Below are 20,566 nucleotides of genomic sequence, written 5' to 3'. Positions count from 1 at the left end.
CAGAAGCTCTTGGAGGCTTTTCTCCTGCCACCCATCAATCTTTTCTAATTTCCTTCTGATATCTTCCCATGATTTTGCCACAAATTGGGTTTTGAGTAACACTTCCCCCACCGGAGAGCTAGGATCAGTCCCAGAGTAAATCTGCAGACTTCGTCGCAATCTCTCTAACCATTCGGTGGGAGATTCCTCCTTTCCTTGGCATTCCCCAAATACCTTACTAATATTTTGACCTCGGGGAACTGCCTCCCTTATTCCTTGCACGATTATATTTCTTAGATCAATCGTGCTCCTCCTACCTTCCTCCGTCTGGGCGTTCCAGCTCGGGCTCACGCTAGGCCACTTCTGATCGCCTGGCATCCCCTGCGGGTTTCACCGCTCCCAGTCTCTGATACCAGCTTGTTTAATCATCTCTCTTTCCTCTTGACTAAACAGTGATCTCAGGATAGCCATGAGATCTTCATATGTATAAATACTACTACCCAAAAATTCATCCAATCTTTCAGCCACTCCAAACGGATCGTCTAGCAATCGCCCCATCTCTTTCTTAAACGCTCGCACATCCCCTGAGTTAAGGGGTACATTCACAAACCCAATTACTCCAGGGGCAGTTGGCACTTCCCTGAGAGGAAACATTCGGTGTCCGTTCTCATTCTCCTCCCATTCCTCACTCATCAGCTTTGCTTTAAAACGAGTCCTACTTGCAAGAGGGGAACTGGAGTTTTTGAGGGTCTGTTCTTTTATTATTTGTGAAAAGTCCGCTGCCGCCATGTTACCGTGAGGAACTCCATCTGCTAAGTTTGAGGGACCTGGCTGCGGCAGTCGGACGGGCAATTGTGGATAGGGTGATCCCCGGCCTTGCACCACCATAGACTCTGGAGAGGCTGTGGCGGCTGGGGTTTCCACAGGCGGGGACAAAGGGGGGGCTGCCGGAACCACTGCTGGTGCCGACTCCCTTGTTCGCGATGTGTGTGCTTCAACCGGTTGCCCTGGGGAACCCGCGGGTGCTGACGGCACCACTTGATCCACCGCAGAAGGCTCTGCCGGCCCGTGGTATGGAGGGGGTAAATGATCAAGGGGTTCCCAGGTTTCTGTCTTTGATCCACCTTTTAGTTTCATTGGGAATAGCCCTACTCTGGCCGTTAACTAGAGCCTGGCATATTCTTTCTCCTCGGGGTCTGAGGGAACCTTACTCTCCACATAAGAGAGTAATTCGTTGCACGTCCACCTTTCAAATGTTCCTAGTATCGGCCAAGTGAGATGGGTTCTCAGTTCCTGCCCTCCCCAAACCTCGGCACAATAATAGATCATTTTTGCTTTGGATTTCTTTTTCCTTTCGGGGCAATTTTCCCAATATTTCAACATCCATCCCAAGGGACTTTCTGGTGGGATGTCTAACAATTCCTTCGCTTTTTCGGAAGGACTCTTTTCCTCGCCTTTCTTTTGTAGTTTACTTTTTCTCTGCCCCATATTTTAAACAAAAATCTTACCTGTCCTGCGTTGTGTTCGTTCCGCTTTTTCCAGGAAAATCAAAGTCTGCTAATACTCACCTCTCGGTTAGCTGCACCGGGGTCCTCTGTCTCGATTTTCCTCTGGACCTTCTCCTAGGTCCGATGGCTGAAAGGGTTTACTAATTCCCGAGCTCAACTGGACGTCCTCTTCCCCTTTCAGCCCCTTGTGATCGGTCCCCCGGGACTCCCTTTAGTCCCAGGTTTTACAAACGTGAAGAGAGAGTCTTTCTCACACCGAATCGCTTCCTCTGCGGCTGGCCAATTCCCTCGCGGGAGGATGGAAACGCGGCCTTGGAGTCCGCACTCGCTCCGTGATCGGATCACGTCTCACACACGCTTGCCCAATCACCCGCTCAACCTCACAATACTTACAGCAATTTTCTTGCGAGGGTGTCTTCGTGCACTGTCGACTTTTAATGAGCTACCAAGCCGCGGCTTTTCTCGAAGGCTCCGTGCCTTCCCGAGCTCCTCTGGATCCGTTTTCTCTTTTATTGTGGTTTTTACCCCAGCCTAAATTTGGTTCGGATGTCGGAGCGAACTGCGGAGGCTCTCGGCTCCCCAGGCCGCCAAAATCAGCGGGGGTACCCGACCTGGACAGCGAGGTCCTCCCACAGTTTTTCCCGATCCGAGTCACGGCACCAATCTGTTATAAATGCAAAGGCAATTTCGAGATAAAATCAAAAAGAGAAATTTATTAATAAACAACAAAGAACAACAACGAGAAAAACCACAATAAAAATGGTCAGCGCAGCGCTGGGTGGACAGGGTCTACACCGGAGGTGCAGGGTTCCCAAATCCACGTCTGAGTGCTCTCAGGCTTGGGGTTTTATAGAGATTTTAAGTCCTCAGGCTAAAATTCCAAGCAGGCTCCATTCACCAAGTGTCCTTGATTATCCGGTGAATGGATTTCCTGGCATGGAAAAATAGACCTAACCAGTGTCCGGACAGAGTCTCCTCATATGTAAAGAGACTCTGTATGTATTTCAATTTGGGTTATCAAGGCAAAAGTGGTGTGATCCGGGATTGGTGCCGATGGGTATCTCGGCAGAGTCTTTCCTTTTGTTTCCGTTGATTGCATCTCCAACACTGGTTTGACAGGTGGGGCGTTCAGGTCTAGCGCCGACTACTCTTTCCGAGGCTTGTCTTTTGTCAACCTTGATTGTTTCCCAACAGAGATCTGCAGGGACGTTGGTCAGGTCCGGAGATGGGTGTCTCCTCCGAGCTAGTTCTTTTGTTTTCCTGATGGCTCTCATCCTGTCTATTTTCCGAGCTAATGTTCGTTATCTGGGTGTTGGCTGCAATCCGTTGCCTTTTGGAGGAAACTCCCGGCCAGACTTGGAGAAAGGGATTTTGTACATTTTTGGATTTTATATTATTTCAACACATACATATCTTATTTATACCTTTACGAATTTTTATTTACAGATTAATTTATTACAGTTTCTTCCAGCTTAGGGTTCGAGGAATCTCCTTTATCCTGTGGTGCCTTTGTCTTTGCATCTTGTTTGTGTATTCCAGCTCCTTATCTCATCTTGCAGTCCAGCTCTTTTTCCTGTTCTTGTGGATTAGAGTGTCAGGGTCTGGTTTTTGTCAGACACCCCTTTTAGTCAAGCATTTTTTCTAATTCTTAATTTCTTTGTTTCAGTCCCCCCTTTTCTAGAAAATTAGTAAATTCTTTTACTTAGCAATACCAATGTTTTTTATTTTTTTTTTTTTAGTTTACTTTTACAGCTTCATTTCTTAATATAAAGAAGCTTGGTGCCTTTTCATGTAACATGGCTTTGCTGGCGTCTCAGAAGGGAAAAGGATAAGTGACAGAAGAAGGAATAATAGGGGTCCAGTATGGCTTACACTCCCACACACTCTGCCTATGAGGTTGCAGCTCACAGCAGGTGTTTTATATTCTTCTCGGTGGCGAGTTATAGTGGTCAGTCTGGTCTTGCCCCCTATTTCTTGGTCACTTCTTCTTTTCCAATTTCTTAGCAAATCTTTTTTGACACCTTTTAACAGTAGTTTCTCACCGTTTCTCAGGTATTTCTCACTTAACAGACATTAGTAATTTCTCATCTGCAAAGCAAAAGTTATCATTTAAGTTATTCTTAATAGATTTGGTACACAACACTTTCTGCAATGAGAGGCTTAACTTTGTGAACCACAATACCTATTTTTCTCTAATTTAAATATTGGGATGATTTAGACAAGGTATATGATGTGGCACTGATGGAAGTTGTGATTTTCTCTCCTCCTTTATACACATTACAGGCAAAAGCAAAAATATATGAGGATCTCTTAACTAACACAGCCCCAATCTTCTTGTTTGGAGTGGGAGTTTTTCCTCTTCAAGGTGGATATCGAAGGTGTCTCAGAACTTGTCTAGGCAGGATTTGAAACTATTGATACAGGCTTGGTCTTCTCAGTTAGGTGTGATTCTTAGCTCAGTTCATTACCGCCCGATCTCTGCTTAAGAGTCTATTTGATATCACTCGGTTTGGGTGTTATAGTTCAGTTTTCAGGTCTTTTGATCTTATTGGTGTGAATCTAACTTCACTCTTTGGTCCAGATTGCAGCTTCGCTGCCTTAGTTATCAGTAGTACCTGAAAAGGATTTTTTTAGCAACACAGGGAAAGTGAAAACGTCACATCAAAATTTTCCATTAGTATTCTTTAAATTTTTGGGTTAAACAAAATTTAACAGTAAACATAGGAGCCAATCTCTTTCTGTGAGTTCAAATGAGTTAAATAAGAAAGGTTAGGTTAGTTTTGACTTCAAATAAATTAGTTACTTGTTTAGCTTCACAAACTTTTTCTAACAGTTTCTTAGAACAAACCCCCTCTTTTTAACAACAAGAGTAAAAGAAAGAAAGGAAGAACGAGAAAAAGAAATCTTGCTTTAAGAAATTAAACACTTTGACGAGGTTTTTAGAACTTAGCGAGAAAGATTACTTTTGCTTTGGTCTTATCATCTACTGGTTTGTTTCTCGGTTTTTGTTTTGGTTTTTCTCATTCACAGCAGTTTTTTCCAGGCCGTCTTTCGCTCTCTCCCACCTCTGCTGCCTCAGCTCTGGGCCGAGCAAGCTGTTTCAGCTGCTCGCTCTGCAGGGAGGGGCCCATAGGCTGTCACTTGCGTGCAAAGCTCGTGCTTCATCTCTCCCCGCTGCGCCGTCCCTTCACACACAGGACTGGCATTTTCAAACACGCTCAGCTCCCACTACAGCCGAGGGGCAGAGCCCGGAGTCCACAGTGCTCTGGTCTGGAGCTCAGCTGCTGGGCTAGCTCACTCCTCAGCGGCAAACTTCACCCAGCTCCGCTGCCGGGCTCCGCTGTTCACCACTCACATGGACTGGGTCTTGCTACAGCTGCTTTGCATAAAAGCAGTCAAACAACTTTTAAACTTAGCAACTCTCAACTCGGCATTTCCAGATATTCTTGATATCTTAGACACAGCTCACATCAATGCAGAGCAGATGACCTCTGCAGAAAGGCCGGAGAGACCAGTCAGCTAGCTAGCTACCTTTATTAACTAAAACAAACTTGCAGTTACCATTTCTACTCCCTTGAACAGATCTTCAGTTAAGCTAGAAATGAAGACACAGACATAATTTTTCTCTAAATTTTCTTCTACAAGTACAAAGGAGTCCATCTTCACAGAGCTGCTTAATGTGAATAATCTTTAGTGTAACTTTTCTCATGACAAGATATGATCAGGTCTTTTAATTCTAATTTTTTTAACTGGGTCTACTTCTGCTTCTGTAATAAACACAGCTATAAAACAACACTTCTAGAGACATGTGCACTCTCTTGGCAAATTCAAAAGAACAAGAAATCATGGCAGATCTGAGCATGATTTTTAGCTAAACACACCATTACAATAACTTCAGCAATCATCAGAGAGATGATCAGCATTTCATATTGTGAAAAGAGAGACAAAATCATTTTCAGCAGCAGTAAAGAGATTTACAACAATCCACAGGATTTTGCTTTTAATGCTGGCGCCAGGTTCTGATGTTAAGAACCATGGGCTGTGCCCATCAGCACGGGACACAACATTAGGGTTAACAGCTCTAACACTTATTGACAGACTGATAAGTTTTCATTTTAAGGAGTGACTACTATGTAACTTGCCTCTAAAAATAAAATCAACCACAAAATTCTATGATATTCACTAAAGTAAAGGAATTAGAAGACATGCTAAGAAATGGGTTTGTTTATCTACAAAACAAATATTGCAGTCATCTAAGAAAAAACAAACAGAGCTTACTTCTTTTTCCAGTTTTTCTCAGGATGCATTTCTTGGAATTCTTTCAAGTCCCTCTTTAAACTTCGCTGCTCTTCTTGAAATCTCAAATTTTAAGCACCGACACAGCTTACTGCTGCAGAAGCCCACAGCACAATCACACCTATCCATTTACGCATTCTCACATCTGTTTTATTCAGCTTCACTCAGTCACAAGACAATAAGGTACTCTTTACTTTACAGTTACTTGTTAATATCTACTCTTGGGCATTGTAATATCTCAAATATTCTAGGTTTCTTATATTTCCAGGATTAGTCCTCAATTTGGCTGTTTTAAGTCCAAATTTCTTGGATTTAATCCTCAACTTGACAAAGTTTTAGAGAATCCACATTTTACTTTGTTTTCTTAGTGGATTGTGCCAGGAAAACTCTCGGCTCTTTTCTTTGAATTTATAACATACTTTTTATCACTACTCAATTTCTTATTGTATTTTGTTTTGTTAGCTTTGGGCTTCAGCTACCATCAGAACTATGACTGCACAGCTTTGCAGATAATGGGGACTCTGTGTTTTCCCATTTTTGCATTAAGTCTACCCTAGGGGTAGGAAGGTGATTAACAAATTAACTAAGGAAAGATAATAAAACATTTCTTAAGGTTTTCTTATAGCCTCCACAGAGGAAGTTGCATGATAAATAATTAGGGACACCATTATCTTTACAAGGTAGCAGTTGCAGAATTAGCTTCAGGATTAGAATTTACTAATTCTGGCTTTTTACAACAAAACACACAAAAAGCAGGAGGCTGTGGTCTTCTCTAAACAGGACCCTTTTAGCTTTGCACAAAATCTTCTGTAGACAAATGAATTAAATCTCTAAAATTCATTTACTATCTTAGAGAAAGATACATTCAAATTTCTGAGCTTACAGAAGAAACCACAATTTTATAACTCTTTTGAACAATCAAAAAAATTATTTTTTTTTTAACAATTTTCTCCCTCACGGATAAAAATTAAGGTGGATCTAGAGATCCTTGTTTTCACTAAGACACACTCCTTTTTAATTCAAACTTACTTTAAAAGTTTACAAAGATTCTAGGTCTATTTCTCTTATCTTCTGGACTTTTGAGAGTCTAGCTGTTTTTGCAGACATTGCCATTTTCAGTGTCTCTCTATTTTGCAGACAGTACACTGATTTTTCTCAACCACTCTCTGGGTCAGGTCTCCCTTGCTGGGGGGGGGGGTGACGACGCCTCTGCCACTTCTTGGTGGCTGACTTCATCCCCTCTGTCTCAGGAGACTCTTTGGGCCCTTGATGTTTTTCTTTCTTGGGCTGTAAAAAATTCTGTCATCACTTTTGCTTCTCTTCATTTGTGTTCACTCTATTTACCACACACCACTAGATCTAGTCCTTGTCTTGCCACATTTCTTAAACAGCTCTTCACACAATTCTTTTCAGTCCTCCTCTTATACACAGTCTCAATTAGTGGGCATCTAATTTGACTTTCCCCACACAAACTTCAGAGTTTTCACTTTGCACGTGGAGCATATGCCTTGATGGTTATTAAAGCAACAATACCAGCGTCTACCCATGGTTAAAACAAATATTAACCACTTTACACTTAAGCACAACATTCCTCATTTACACTTGGGTTTGCCCCACACTGACTTCAGTCGCTTCGCCTTTTTCCGGCCGCCTCAGTCGCCCGAGGTCGGAACCGCGGATAGGGCTCCACACTCGCTCCGCACCTCTGGTGCGTCTCGCTCATTCACACACCAAACACACTCAGTGACTCAACGTGTCCGGACTTAGCATTCACACAAAACAAGGGCTCGCTCGACTCACCCCCAGAGTCGAAAGCGGGCTGCTCTATCAGCTCAGCGAGAACCCCCCCCTTGTCGGCCATGCTATCGGCCAAGATCGATCCCTTTCCCTCTGTCCCCGGCCCCTTCTGGCCGGGTGCTTGCAAGCCCACCGGGACTGTGCTGTACGACAGATGTCTCTGGTCGCTTTACCAGCAGCCCTCCCCTTGATATTTAATTCATACTTTTATCCGCAGGCCAGGAGGTTGTTGTCTGTCCCTGTGGTGAGCAAACCGAGACTCGGGGTCCCTTCCGGAAAATCCTGGGGGCGCGCCAGGGTAATCCGTTCCTCGGCCGCTCCCACAGCCAGACAGAGACCCTCCTACCTGGCTCGCCAAAATGATTTGCGGAATAAAAGGAACCCTATAACTCGCAGAGTAGTTATAAGAGCAGGTATGAATTTATTCAGAGCTGAGGTGCATGGGAGATATCTCTTCCAAAAAGCATGCACACCTTTTTGATTGGGTTTTTCTTTTTTATCCTTTACAGACTACGTTTACACGATACGCCTAATACATATTAATTTCCTAACTCCGCCTGTCTTCACTTCATATTACAATTAGTTCCGTGCCCCTTTCAGTCTTTTGGCCACTTTTTGGGACTTCAAATCCGTTTCTTCCTGCTTAGGGTTCGAGGAATCTCCTTTATCCTGTGGTGCCTTTGTCTTTGCATCTTGTTTGTGTATTCCAGCTCCTTATCTCATCTTGCAGTCTGACTCTTTTTCCTGTTCTTGTGGATTAGGGTGTCAGGGTCTGGTTTTTGTCAGACACCCCTTTTAGTCAAGCATTTTTTCTAATTCTTAATTTCTTTGTTTCACTACTTCACAAAACTATACAGCCTCCATCTTGTAGACGGACAGTTTAGCCTTCTCTGCCTTCGAGGGAGTCAACAACTCCTTCCAATTTAGTGTTGCCTGAAAACTTGTTCAGTATATCATTTAGTCCTGTATTCAAGTTATTTATGAAGATGCTGAAAAGAACTGGCCCTAAAATGGAGCCCTGTGGAACGCCACTTGTGACTAGTCAGCAGCTTCATGTAACCTCATTTAGTACAAGCCAGTGTGTGATGTGTTTATCCAGCTGTGTGCTGGACATTTTATCCAGAAGGATGCTGTGAGAGAGAGTATCAAAAACTATTGAAATCCCAAAAGATTACATCAGCTGGCCTCCTTTGATCAACTATAGGTGGGTTACCTTGTCATAAAAGGAAATTACATTTGACAAGAAGGACTTTCCCCTCATGAACCTGTACTGGCTGTGATCAGTGACTGCATTGTCCTTCAGGTGTTTTTCAATAACTCCCATAATATTCTCCATAACTTTTTTAGGCACTGAAGTGGGACTGACCCTCAACAAACCATGAATAGCTATGATTAAACTAGATACCAGATTTTTCTTACTGATCTAGTTTCTTCCATGTGTCTTAAAGAAGTTATGTTTAATGTAGTTAGCTCCTTGAGCTTTGTATTATACATGTATCTATAAGGGCACAAATAATGCATGCATTCAAATAAAATCAGAAAATCAGCACCTCTGCAATTGTTCCTTGGGAATAAAACTTATACTGGTCATTCCATTTATTGTCATATTGACTATTATCAGTCAATATATTCTTGTCCCTTTAAATGATCATGTAATTTTACAGGAAACAGAGAAAAGGAAAAGAATTGAAGAAGCATACAAAAGTGCTGTGACAGAACTGAAGAAAAAGTCCCACTTCGGAGGGCCAGACTATGAGGTACAAATTCTGCTTTTGAAATTTTTAAAAATGCTAAGGCTTTTGAAAATTAGTTTTTTTCTCAACTGAGTGTGTATGTAAATCAAGGTCTTTGCGCAATGTGTTCTTGCCACTTTTTCTGCCTTGGAAACTGAAACTAAATGAAGAATCTCAATCCTTCAGTGTTTTGAGAATAGAAGTCTGTCTTCACCTTAGGTTTCCTATCCTACTTTGGTCTAAAGCATTTTGCTTACAGATTTTTTTTCTGACTTTTTAATTATTTTTCTTGTACATTTTATACTGCTCATTTGAAAGTTATATACTCTTACATTTTAATTTGTCAGCTGTCTAGATATGTAATGCATATATGAAAGCCCTGATTGCAGAGGCAGTCCTAGAATCTGAAATTTAATTTAAATTGATTTATGACTTATCATTGCCACTTGAAATGTGTTGATAAATTCAGTTATTTTAAGTTCTGCTTCATCTGTTAAATGGCATATTTTACCAACTTCCTCCTCAGTTTGGTTATTTAATTAAAGTCTGAGTCTCTTAAACTGCCTTCTGAACAATAATGTAAAATAATTCATCTATAAAGCAGTTTGCATAACTTAAGAACTCAATTATTTCATTTACATTAATTAAGCAGGTTTCTACTTACAAATCATAGCCTGAGAAATAGTATTAATATGTTGAGATATTTAAAAGGTATTTGAGCTTATGTTCTCTGTTATGGCTAAAGCACTGTAAAAGAAAAGGAAGGATAGGAAGTTGGACTTTTTCTACCTGGTTATGAACCCAGCTGCTTCTCCCAGATATCCCTGATGTAGATTTTTGAAATTTACTGGACTAGTTTGTTTTACAATACAATAAAAGCAGTAAACCTAGTTTTCCTAAATTACCATTTTACTTAGTGGACACAATTTTTTAATAATTGAATCAACTCTACCTGCTGTTTATTGTTAAACTGTTCTTTCCAAGAATTCTCAACAGTGATCCACAGGATTTTGTCTTCTTGTGCTTTGAACACATATCTGAAATCCACCCTAAGGCAATGGAATACTTGGAAGGAGTCTAAACACAATTATGTTAATGTATTTACTTACATATGGTAAACATTTTTAAGAGAAGGTATCTGTTAATTAAAACCTAAATCTCATATTAAAGCATATTGACACTGTTACTCAGTCTTCAGTTTCCTGGGGGTTTTGCTTATTTAAGTATCCCTAAATTGTACTTAAAGGAAATAGCTTCCTTTAACAAGTAGAGTTTTCAGATGAAGTCTAATATATGAATATTGGTGAAAATATTTAAGGTCTATTGTTGCCGCTGAAGATGAACAGATCACACGGACACAGGTCGAGGTGTGGTGAAGGAAAGAGCAGTTTATTTTTCCCCCCAGGATTTATAGGCTCCTGACCACAGCCGGGGATTGGATGGTCAGGATAACACTTTCTCACTGCACTGGCCATGAGAGATGCCCATCACAAGACGTGTAACAGAAAGAATGTACACATATCTATGTTTACAGTTACTGTCCTGGGAAAGTCTTTAGAAAACCATGTCAGCAAGCTCAGAAGCTGAGTTTTCAGGGCGACAGTCTATGGAAGAAATTTTCTTCTGTCAGTTATACGCATAATACATAAATAGCTATTTCTAATATTGAACCTAAGTGGAGCTCTCATGTCTTCAAAATCTTGAACTAGTTTTGTTTCTTATGCTCTAGGAGGGTCCTAATAGTCTGATTAATGAAGAAGAATTCTTTGATGCTGTTGAAGCTGCTCTTGATAGACAGGATAAAATGGAAGAACAGGTATTGATAGTTGAAAAATGTATTAATGATGGGCACTTCATGGAAGGCTTCTGTGACTTAATCAGTCCTGGGGTGCATCTCTTGAAACTCTAGATATTTTAGACTGACACTTATAAGTGGGATTCACTATATAATATATACAATTAAATATCATTGCTTAACATTAATTTTGAGAAAGTGACTTGACGGCTTGCATAGAAAAGGATAGTATAAGTGTTAAGCTAATTGATCATGTCTGGTTTTTAACTCCTAAATAAATGTATTAGTCCTGTATAAAACTTATCTCTACATATAAGTGATGCCCTGGGCAAATAAGAATATCTAATGATGCAGATATTTTTCAAAACCTAATTACTGCTCTGAAGTTTATTTTGACTGTAGCAGTATGTCAAATAGGAAAGACAGTTCTATTGGTGTTTGGTTTTGTTTAAAAATTGTGTAGACTCTGGATATTTTTCAAACTCATTTCTTGTATACACTTAAGTGACAAGGATCAAAAAGGGATGTGTGTGATGAAATATATCTGAAATGAAATATATATGAAATATAGAATATGAGAAAATATAGTAGTGTATAAAATGAGGGGGAATAATAAAGTGGTGCCTCCTTTGTCTTAAAAGGTTTTTGGCTTATGAATATAGTGAATGCAATGACTTACTAAGAATTATAAGACTTTCTAGTGGACATATAGTACCCAACAGAGTTTATCTATGTTGAGGTCTCTTAGGAAAAGGTAAAAATTTTGAGTTACTGTAGTACTACTACATTGATGCAACATCTGTGATGCTGCCAATCTAGTTTGCTTAACCTGGAAATATACCTTGAAGTATAGATAAATGGGTAATTCAGTCTCCAGGCCCATTTGCTTCCTGAAAATTCCAGCAGGATGACAACTTCATGTCTGTCATGGACAGCATTAGTTGTAGCCACTATAAAGATTGAAGGTGCCCCACTCTTTCATAGTCCATCTAGTAGCAGCTGACTACCAGTAACTAAAGTTATTTTGTTTCAGTCTCAAAGTGAAAAGGTGAGATTATACTGGCCAATATCTTTACCTCCTGGAGATGCATATTCTGCTGTGGGGACTCATAGATTTGTCCAAAAGGTAAGATATTTCTCATGATCTCCTGTGTATAATTGGCTCACTTGTATTTGTATATAATATTTTATATGGATATGTAAGATTTTTTTTAAACTATTTTTTTAGATGTTTCTAGAATAACTTTCAATGGTTTACTAATTTTTAATTGAAGTAGCTGGAACTGGAAAAGGACTGGTTTCTGTCTTGGCTAAAAATATCCTGATTTCAGTATCTATTTAGAATACTCTTGATTTGTATCAAGCTTGTCAGTTAGAGATTATAAAGAAAAAAGAAACCAACAACTTGCTAACCTCAGTGCTTTTAAGATACCTTCACCAAAATTAATTCAATTGGTAGAAAAAAATTATGGTCTCTTGTATTAGGATCAATTGACTTCTTTTAGTGTTACTTGAAACACTATGCCTTTTCTAGGGCTACACTGGGAGCATAATACATCACAGGTGCATGAAATCAGCATTTGCCACTGTGCTTGCTTCTTATGGTGCTTTTGTTTTCATTTTCTTCATTATCTTGTGCTTGCAAGTTGGTACTGAATGCTCTGTTGTGCCTTTGTTCTGATTACTTGGTTTTTTCTTTGTCTGTCTCTGGTAGCCCTATAGTCGCTCTTCCTCCATGTCTTCCATTGATCTAGTCAGTGCCTTTGATGTTCACAGATTCAGCATCCAGGTACTGTATTAATGTATAGAGTGGGGGTTGTGTATCTTTGCTGCATTTCATCCTCTTCCTAGAACCTGGGGTTTTTGTTCCATAAATCACTGTTTACTCTAGTATGTTGAGACAAAAAAAAGAGTTATCTATTTCTATAGTAAATTATTGTCTTCTTACATTCTGCTTGCATGCATATCACTTGTGCAGAGGCCCAAATCTTGTGAACTGTTGGACTGATTTAATTAGCTTTAATAAAAATACCTACAACTCAAAAATTTTGCATTTCTGATTATAATAAAAGTAATAAAATAACACCTGGTTTGTGTGGGCTGGAGATGGTCTTAGCTTCAAATTGAATATTTTTTCTTGTTTTTAAATCAAAGGTTTAATTCTGTCTTTAAAATTTGTCACTTGTAATAACATTGACACCAAATTTCAAGGTTCTCTATTATAATTTTTTACCTCTACAACTAGTTTTATTACCAAAAGGTCATAAAGTATGTCATTAAAAAAATGAGATTGTGGATATGAGAATTTTTACTGAAGAGTTCCAATATACTCAATTATGCTTCAGAAAATGTCTGGCATCCTGAATAAGTAAGTGAATTTAGTTGTAGTGACATATTCTAGTAATGTAAAAAATTACTCTAGGTGCTTGCTCTGAAGAGCATAAAGTTGAATTAGATAAGTGAATTGATGTGTTTGGTCTTCAGTCTCAAAAAAAAAAAAAATCATTCAAACAGCATTCATGCCATTACTTTCCTTCTGCTATGGTCCATATGATTGTGAATATGGGACTTCCTTCTCGGGTCTGTTGGTTTGGGGTTTGTTTGTTTTTAAATTATTAACTAACACTGTGTAAAGCTGGGTTAGGCGAGAGTGGAGCTCTGCCTCCAGTGTTCCATTACTGGCACCACTGCAGGGCTGGGATACTGGCTCTAGGGGTGAGGAGTGGGGGGCAGTTCACTGTCTCGCCACGGCAAGGCTCAACCTCTCCTTCCCCCACACACACATGCATCCCAAAATGTCCCGAGACATCCATCTTTCAAGTCTCTGACACACTGCAAACAGCAAGCTTTTTCAAATAGAAGGAATGGATTTTTCTTTTGAGTAACAAAGCCTGGAATCATACTACCTGGATACCTTGCCACCAGCTTCATGAGCAGAACCCTAACACTTAAGGACTTGCTTATTGGACTGAAATCCCAACACTTGCCTTGACTTATTGCAGTCAGTTAATTTCTGGAATTTGAATTTTTTACAAGGGGAAAAAGTATGCAGGTCATATTGTACAACAGTGATAGGCTGATCTGCTGGTACTCCAGTCACGTTAATAATTCAAGTTTGGTTTTGTAGGGGAGGAGGGAGGAAAACAAGTAATAGAAAGCCAGTTAGATTTTAAAGATAAAAATAATTGTCTATCAGGCTGCATTGCCAGTTCAATGTAAGGGAAACAGTCATTAAAATATGTGAACCTTCTCATTTTCACCTCTTAGGTCTGTGATAACATTTGTGGATCCATATGGTAAACCTGAGTATCAGACCACTAGTGTGGCTGAAAACCTAACTGCTTAAATCTGAGATTGACCAGGTCCTTATAACAATAATGCAAATTGACATTAAAGATCAGGGTCAAATGGACTGAATTATGGGGTCAAGGTGTTCCTCTTTCTAGAAGCTGCAAGGATTATACTATGTAGAAGCTACTACCCAGTGTCTTAGGATGTGTTTTCAAATTAACTGACTACAGAAAGAATGATCCTGCTAACTTAGAAGAAACCTACTCCCCCTCTGCCCCATTCTTCCCCCATATCTTCCCTAGAACAAACTTGCGAGTTCATTAAGTTGCTTCACCTGCTCTGGAGCTTCATTGCTAGTGAAGAAGCAGGTGAAAGACAACTGAGAGCATGAAGAGAAAAGCAGCACACCTTTTGGTGACAACCTGCTGTAGACCTTATTATTAGGAAATTGTCCTCTGTCCCCAGGCTCAGGATTTGGCTTTTGGAAAGGCAAGATAAATCTTGATTATGAATAAATGGGGCTTGTTTCTAGACTTCATTTATACGAAGGGAATGTTAGTAACAGGTCAAGTAGAAACTTGCAGCTTTGCTTTTAAGATTGAGACTGTAGTGGTTTAGATTTGCCAATTTGAGTTTCCCAGCCAACGCACCAAATAATGTGGTGGGTTTTAGCACTGGCTAAAACCCCCAGTGCACTTACTCATTTCTTGTTGTGAGATATGGATTAGGAGAAGGACAAAACAGGCTTAAAACTTAAAAGGTATAAAGAAACTTTATTAACAGGACTACAAGAATAAGAAGCATCAGAATAAAACTTCCAGAACACCTTTCCTCCCCCTGCCTAAATTTTTCCTTTCTCAACTGACTACTTAGAGACAAAACCTGGGATGTTAAAACAGTACCAACTATACAATAGTTTTTCATGAGTTCTTGTAGGGAGAGGAGTTTTCTCTTGTCATGCCATGGAGAGTTCTCCACAAGAAAGTTTTCTCCTGGCTTTTCATTTCCATGAATAGCAGCCGGCCGGGCAAAAAGTTCTGCATCATGAAATTCCTCCCATTTTCACAGCCCTCCTAGAGGTGTGTCCATGGGCCATGAACTCATGGGGTATTATTTTAAGGATGAGTTGTTCAAAGACAAAAGTTCTTTTCATCTGTCTCTGTGTTCATCTCTGGGAAAAGAGGTTTTATTCTTCTCTCTCTGGGGGCAAAGGGTCTTCATTGCTCTCATCTCTCACTCTGTTCAAGCTTCTCATGGGATTACAGCTACTCCAACATCTGCTTGGCTTTGGCAATGGATGCCTCTGCTCAGATCTACAGTTTGAATACTTCATTGCCCCATACTCTCTCATGAATTAAAGGAGATATTTCAGTATATCATTGACCATCTCCATGGCCCTACCAAAAGAATATTTCAGCCCCATTCAGCATCTCCTCATTCTTCCATCTGAGGCTTGACTCTTTCTTTACTGACCTTGGTGTTTTCATGTTGTCTTTCTATGTGTCATCACTCTTTTTTCTCTCTCTGGAGAGTGGAACAAGGTCTGCAGGTCTCATCTATTTAGTGAAAGGGTTAATAGTGGCCACAGCAGTCACGGTGTTGGATTTCAGGCCGTGCTGGACCCCTCCCTTTGCCTAGCAGCCACTGGAGGGGGGGGGGGGCCTAGGACTGGAGCCATCACTGTGGGGCGGGGCGGGGGGGGGGGGGGGGGGGAAGAGCAGCTTAGTGTTGGCAAGATGTCAGCAGCTGTGGCCTGGCCCAGCCTGGGGCCATTTCCCTGCAGCCTCCATCCCCTTCCCAAGAGCCTCTGGAGTCCAGCTCAGCCTCCCCCAGGCCGTGCAGGTGGTAGGGGAGCAGGGCTGGCCTCACCAGAGCTCTGTTACCTTCTGAAGCTGGAAGCCAAGAGAGAGAGTTCCCAGGTTTGTGGTTTTTAAAATGTGGAATTCACAGAGGCAGATCTAATTTCTAAATGGTGCAAAATGTTGTCAGTTCTCAGAATTAGCCAGCTATTGGCCTGTCCTAGGCACAGAGGAAGCTCCCAGCAGCTTCTCTCAAAGAAATCACTTCCTTGGGTGTTTTTGGGTTTTTTCCTTCCCCAAACGTCAGTCAATGTGAAACCACCACAGAAACACATAAACATATTTTGACAGGAGCTGGTTCTTCAGTGTGCCTTCAAAAAGGCATTGATTTGTCTTGAAGGACCCCCGAGCTGTTCACCAGTCTTCACAGAAGTAATTGTGAATGCCGTTTATTTCTATCTTTAGCACACCTTTTATAGGGTTTTACAGGGTTTGCGGGCAGAGCAAGCTACTATTGGCTAGTACACACAGGTTTACATTCTTATCCTGGTACACAGGAACATTGTTTTACTTTCTACAGGCAAGTTTCAAGGATTTTAGCCTTTAATATTGCGACTTAACCCAGAGGCTGGTTTGTGCAGACAGGCTTTTACCAATATATCGTGTCCCCCATCTGCTAGAAAACTCTCTATAGATTTGTCTCTGCCGGTTGAGTGACAGGTTGTGGGCTTAAAATGATGCAAATGTCTTGAGAATCATTTTGTCCTTTTAAAGGACTATCAGATTTTAAAATAGATTGAGGTCTTCTGAGGGCCTTTTAAATGAAGATCTGTCCATTTAATGTTAAGTCCAGGGCTGCATGGGATAGAAGTATTTTTACAGATCATTCCTGTAGTCTGCCAGGAACCCCAAGGTAATAGTGTGGCCTCTCCATTGAGAAAGAAGCTGTGAATATTGACTCGGTGTCTAATGTGGTACCTGAAATAGGTTCAGGCTGACAGCAACCAGTAGGTGGATCACAGTTTGGTCAGACAGTATGCACAAGGCAGTTGTAGGCACTACAATTACTTGATCAACTAGAAGTAATTTCTCATTAGCAAAAAACAACATTCTCTTTCCTCTGAAAGCTGCAATGATAATACCTCTCCTTTCCCAAACCTAAGGGGAAGCTGTCTGAAAGATGTATTAACAGGAATGAAACTTTACTGGGAGAAGAGAGGGAGAGAAATAAACTAATGATACCTTTCAAGTTTTCAGAGGAAGTCAGGGGGGTAAATGCTGAACAATTCCAAAGGCCTTAAACTGTTAAATTGTACTTAGGCACATTGCATGATTCTTGGGGTTGTCCTGTGCAAAGCCAGGGGTTGGATGCTGTGATCCTTGTGGGTCCCTTCCAACTCAGGTATTCTCTAATTCTCTGGTACTCCTGTCAATGCCTCATTCTCTTCTTTCTTTGCTATTCTCCTTCCTCTGCATTTGGCATAAAGCAAAAAGCAGCAAAATACAAGACAATGACATACAAGCCAGCTTTGTCCCTAATAGATTAGGAGCTAAGGGAGGAGATAGGAACCCTGAATATGTTGCAGGTAAAGTTGCTTGAGCATAGCGAGGATTTCTTTTTGAAAGAAGTGTGACCTAGAGCTAGAAAACTGAATATTTAAATAGCTCACATTCTTACCTGGCTTAGCTTGTACTGTGTCATTGTTTCCCTGGAAAAAAAATAATTAGAAGACTATTTGGTAGGAAACCTGTTAGTAAGTGGCAGGAAAAGATGGCCTGTCTAAAAGCAGAAACACAAATCTTGTGGGTGTTTATACTTCATTATAACTGAAAAAAAAAACTTAAAGCAAACAAAGAAAACCCCCCCAAAACTAGACTGATAACTTGGTTTCTGTAGATAATTCTATAGTTAAGATAAAGGAGCATTTCTGTTGAAAATATTTTATTTTTATCTTGTATTTTGAGATTTTTGACTTGATTCAATTACTTTTTTTCTTCAAGTTGTACAAAAAACACTCATAGGTTCAGGCTAATAATCTTGTGATTATACAGTTCTTAGAGTAATCCGTATGTTGGTCAATTGACTAACCTTTGCTTGCAATGAATTTTCTCTTTAAAAAAGAAATTTCTACTGATTCAAGAAAATAGTGTCAATTACATGGACATACTTGATGTGATGAGTTTTAGTAGTCGCCTATGTCTCAGGCAAAAAAATTACTAAATTGTTTTCAGCACTTGTAAACATTACATAGCAGTGGATAATTTAGCTTTTCGTCTCTGGTGGTTTTTAGCACTAGCTAAAAATCACCAGAATACTTACTCACTCATTTTTTTTAATGTGACATATGGATTAGGAGAAGGGAAAAATAGGCTTAAAACTTAAAAGGAATAAAGAAAGTTTATTAACAGGACTACAAGAATAAGAAAACAGAATAAAACTTCCAGAAACCTTTTCTCCCCCCCACCCAAACCTTTTTCCTTTCCCAACTGACAACATAGAGACAAAACTTGAGATGTTAATGCAGTACCAACTATACAATAGTCTTTTCATCACTCTCTGTGGGAGACGAGTTTTCTCTTGTCATTCCATGGAGAGTTTTCCACAAGAAAATAGCTTTCTCGTGGCTTTTCATTTCTATGACTGACAGCAGCCTGGAAAAAAACTCTGCCATCATGCCCTTCTCCCATTTTCACATCACTCAGAGGTGTGTTCATGGGCCATGAACTCAAGGAGTATTATTTTAAGGATGGGGTATTCAAATGCAAAGGTTTTCTTCATTTGTTTCTATGATTATCTCTGCGAACAGAGGTCTTCTTTTCTCCCTTGGGGCAAAGGGTCTTCATCAATTCTCACTTCTCTCTTTCTCTGTTCAAGCATCTCATGGGATTACAGTTAGTCCACCATCTGTTTAACTTCATCAATGGATACCTTCGCTCAGGTCTACAGTTTGAATACTTCATTCCCCCTAATACTCTTTCATGAATTAAAGGAGTTTTTCAGAACATTATTGTCCATCTCCCTGGCTTTACCAAAAGAATATTTCAGCTTATTAAAGCATCTCCTCATTCTCTTTCCATCTGAGGCTTGACTCCTGCTTTTACTGACTTGGATGGTATATGTTGTCTCTTTACATCTTGATCGCTCCCACTTTCCTCTCTCTGGAGAGGGGATTAAGTCTGCAAGTCTCATCTGGGTAGTGAAAGGGTTAAATTTTGCCCAGATTTTGTGGATGGTCACGTGATCTCTGCCAGAGCAGCGGCTGGAGCATTTTATGCTGGATGATTTCTCCGTGGCTGCGCTAGGATCTCAGCAGCCAGGCTAGCACTCAGAGGCAGCAAGCCACAAGCTGATAGCTTCCCCTCCCCCTGCCCAGCAGTTTTAGGTAAAACTCAGCAGCAGCAGAATTTCAGCCGAGCTGGGGGTTGGCCTGGCCAGACAGGGCCACTGGTAAGGGCTCAGCGGGCTCCCTGGAAAGGGCTTGGCCCCCCTGGGAAGGCCCCTGACCACCCTGCTGAAAGAGGACCAGAAAAGCTTCCGGGGAGAGGCCAGTGCTGCCACAGAGCCCGGCCCGACTTGGGGGGGGGGGGGGGGGCCCGCAGGCTTCATCCTCCACCTGGGAGCCACTGGGGTCCTACCCGCCCCCCCCCCAGGCCAGGCCGTAAAGGCCGCAGGGGAGCAGGCCAGCCACACCAGAGCTCTGATACCTTTCAAGGCCGGAAACAAAGAGACAAGCAGTTCCCGGGTTTGCGTTTAAAAGGTGGTATTCACAAAGGTGATCTTACTTCTCAGTGGTCTAAAATGCTGTCAGTCTCAAAACTGGCTAGCTATTGGCCTGATCTCAAGCAGAGAAGAAACTCCCAGCAGCCTCTCTCAGAGGAGTCACTTCTGTGGATATTTCCCACTTTTTTCCAAAATGCCAAACTACCACACTATTTTTATTTGGGGGAGAATAGGATTTGCAAATGAAGGAACAGACACAAAAGAAGTATATAACAAGACTGTAGATTTAACATAATAATTCATTTCCTGCCCCATCCCCCATTTTCATGCACATTATTTGGAAAAAAAATAGTATTCACATAGCTTGATAAAAATTATCAAATATTTGACCTGTAAGAAAAACATGCAACTGTCTGGGTAAGTATTCTTAAATGAGTATTTTAAAATACTGGATCTCTGCATCATCATAATTTTTTTGAATACAAGCATTTCTGTTGTTTTTCTAGTTGGCAACTGTGCAAAGATGCCAAAGAAACAGAATAGGCATCCTTTTTTCATTACTGTTTCCCTCACTGCTGTTTCAATGTAACTTTTGATATGCATCTACTTTTTTAGAGCTCGTTTGTCTGTCTCCCCTCCCCCACTCC

The 20,566-nt window shown here is 40.7% G+C and overlaps 1 protein-coding gene across 5 annotated transcripts in view; it reads left to right on the top strand.

Annotated features, from left to right (window-relative positions):
* LOC131591636 (ceramide transfer protein-like) overlaps positions 1-20,566 on the top strand; it is a 311,936-nt gene that overhangs the window by 246,388 nt on the left and 44,982 nt on the right. For 4 of the 5 annotated variants that reach the window (XM_058862535.1, XM_058862539.1, XM_058862536.1 and 1 more), the window contains 4 exons: positions 9,245-9,337; positions 11,043-11,129; positions 12,142-12,234; positions 12,823-12,897. In XM_058862535.1, coding sequence (XP_058718518.1) covers positions 9,245-9,337; positions 11,043-11,129; positions 12,142-12,234; positions 12,823-12,897 — 348 coding nt within the window. The remainder of the gene's footprint in view (positions 1-9,244; positions 9,338-11,042; positions 11,130-12,141; positions 12,235-12,822; positions 12,898-20,566) is intronic. The other variant, XM_058862538.1, reaches the window with a different exon arrangement.

This window comes from Poecile atricapillus, chromosome W (genome assembly GCF_030490865.1).
Source record: "Poecile atricapillus isolate bPoeAtr1 chromosome W, bPoeAtr1.hap1, whole genome shotgun sequence".
NCBI classification, from domain to species: domain Eukaryota; kingdom Metazoa; phylum Chordata; class Aves; order Passeriformes; family Paridae; genus Poecile; species Poecile atricapillus.
Note: the sequence above shows the minus strand (reverse complement) of the source record. Positions and strands in the feature narration are given on the sequence as shown.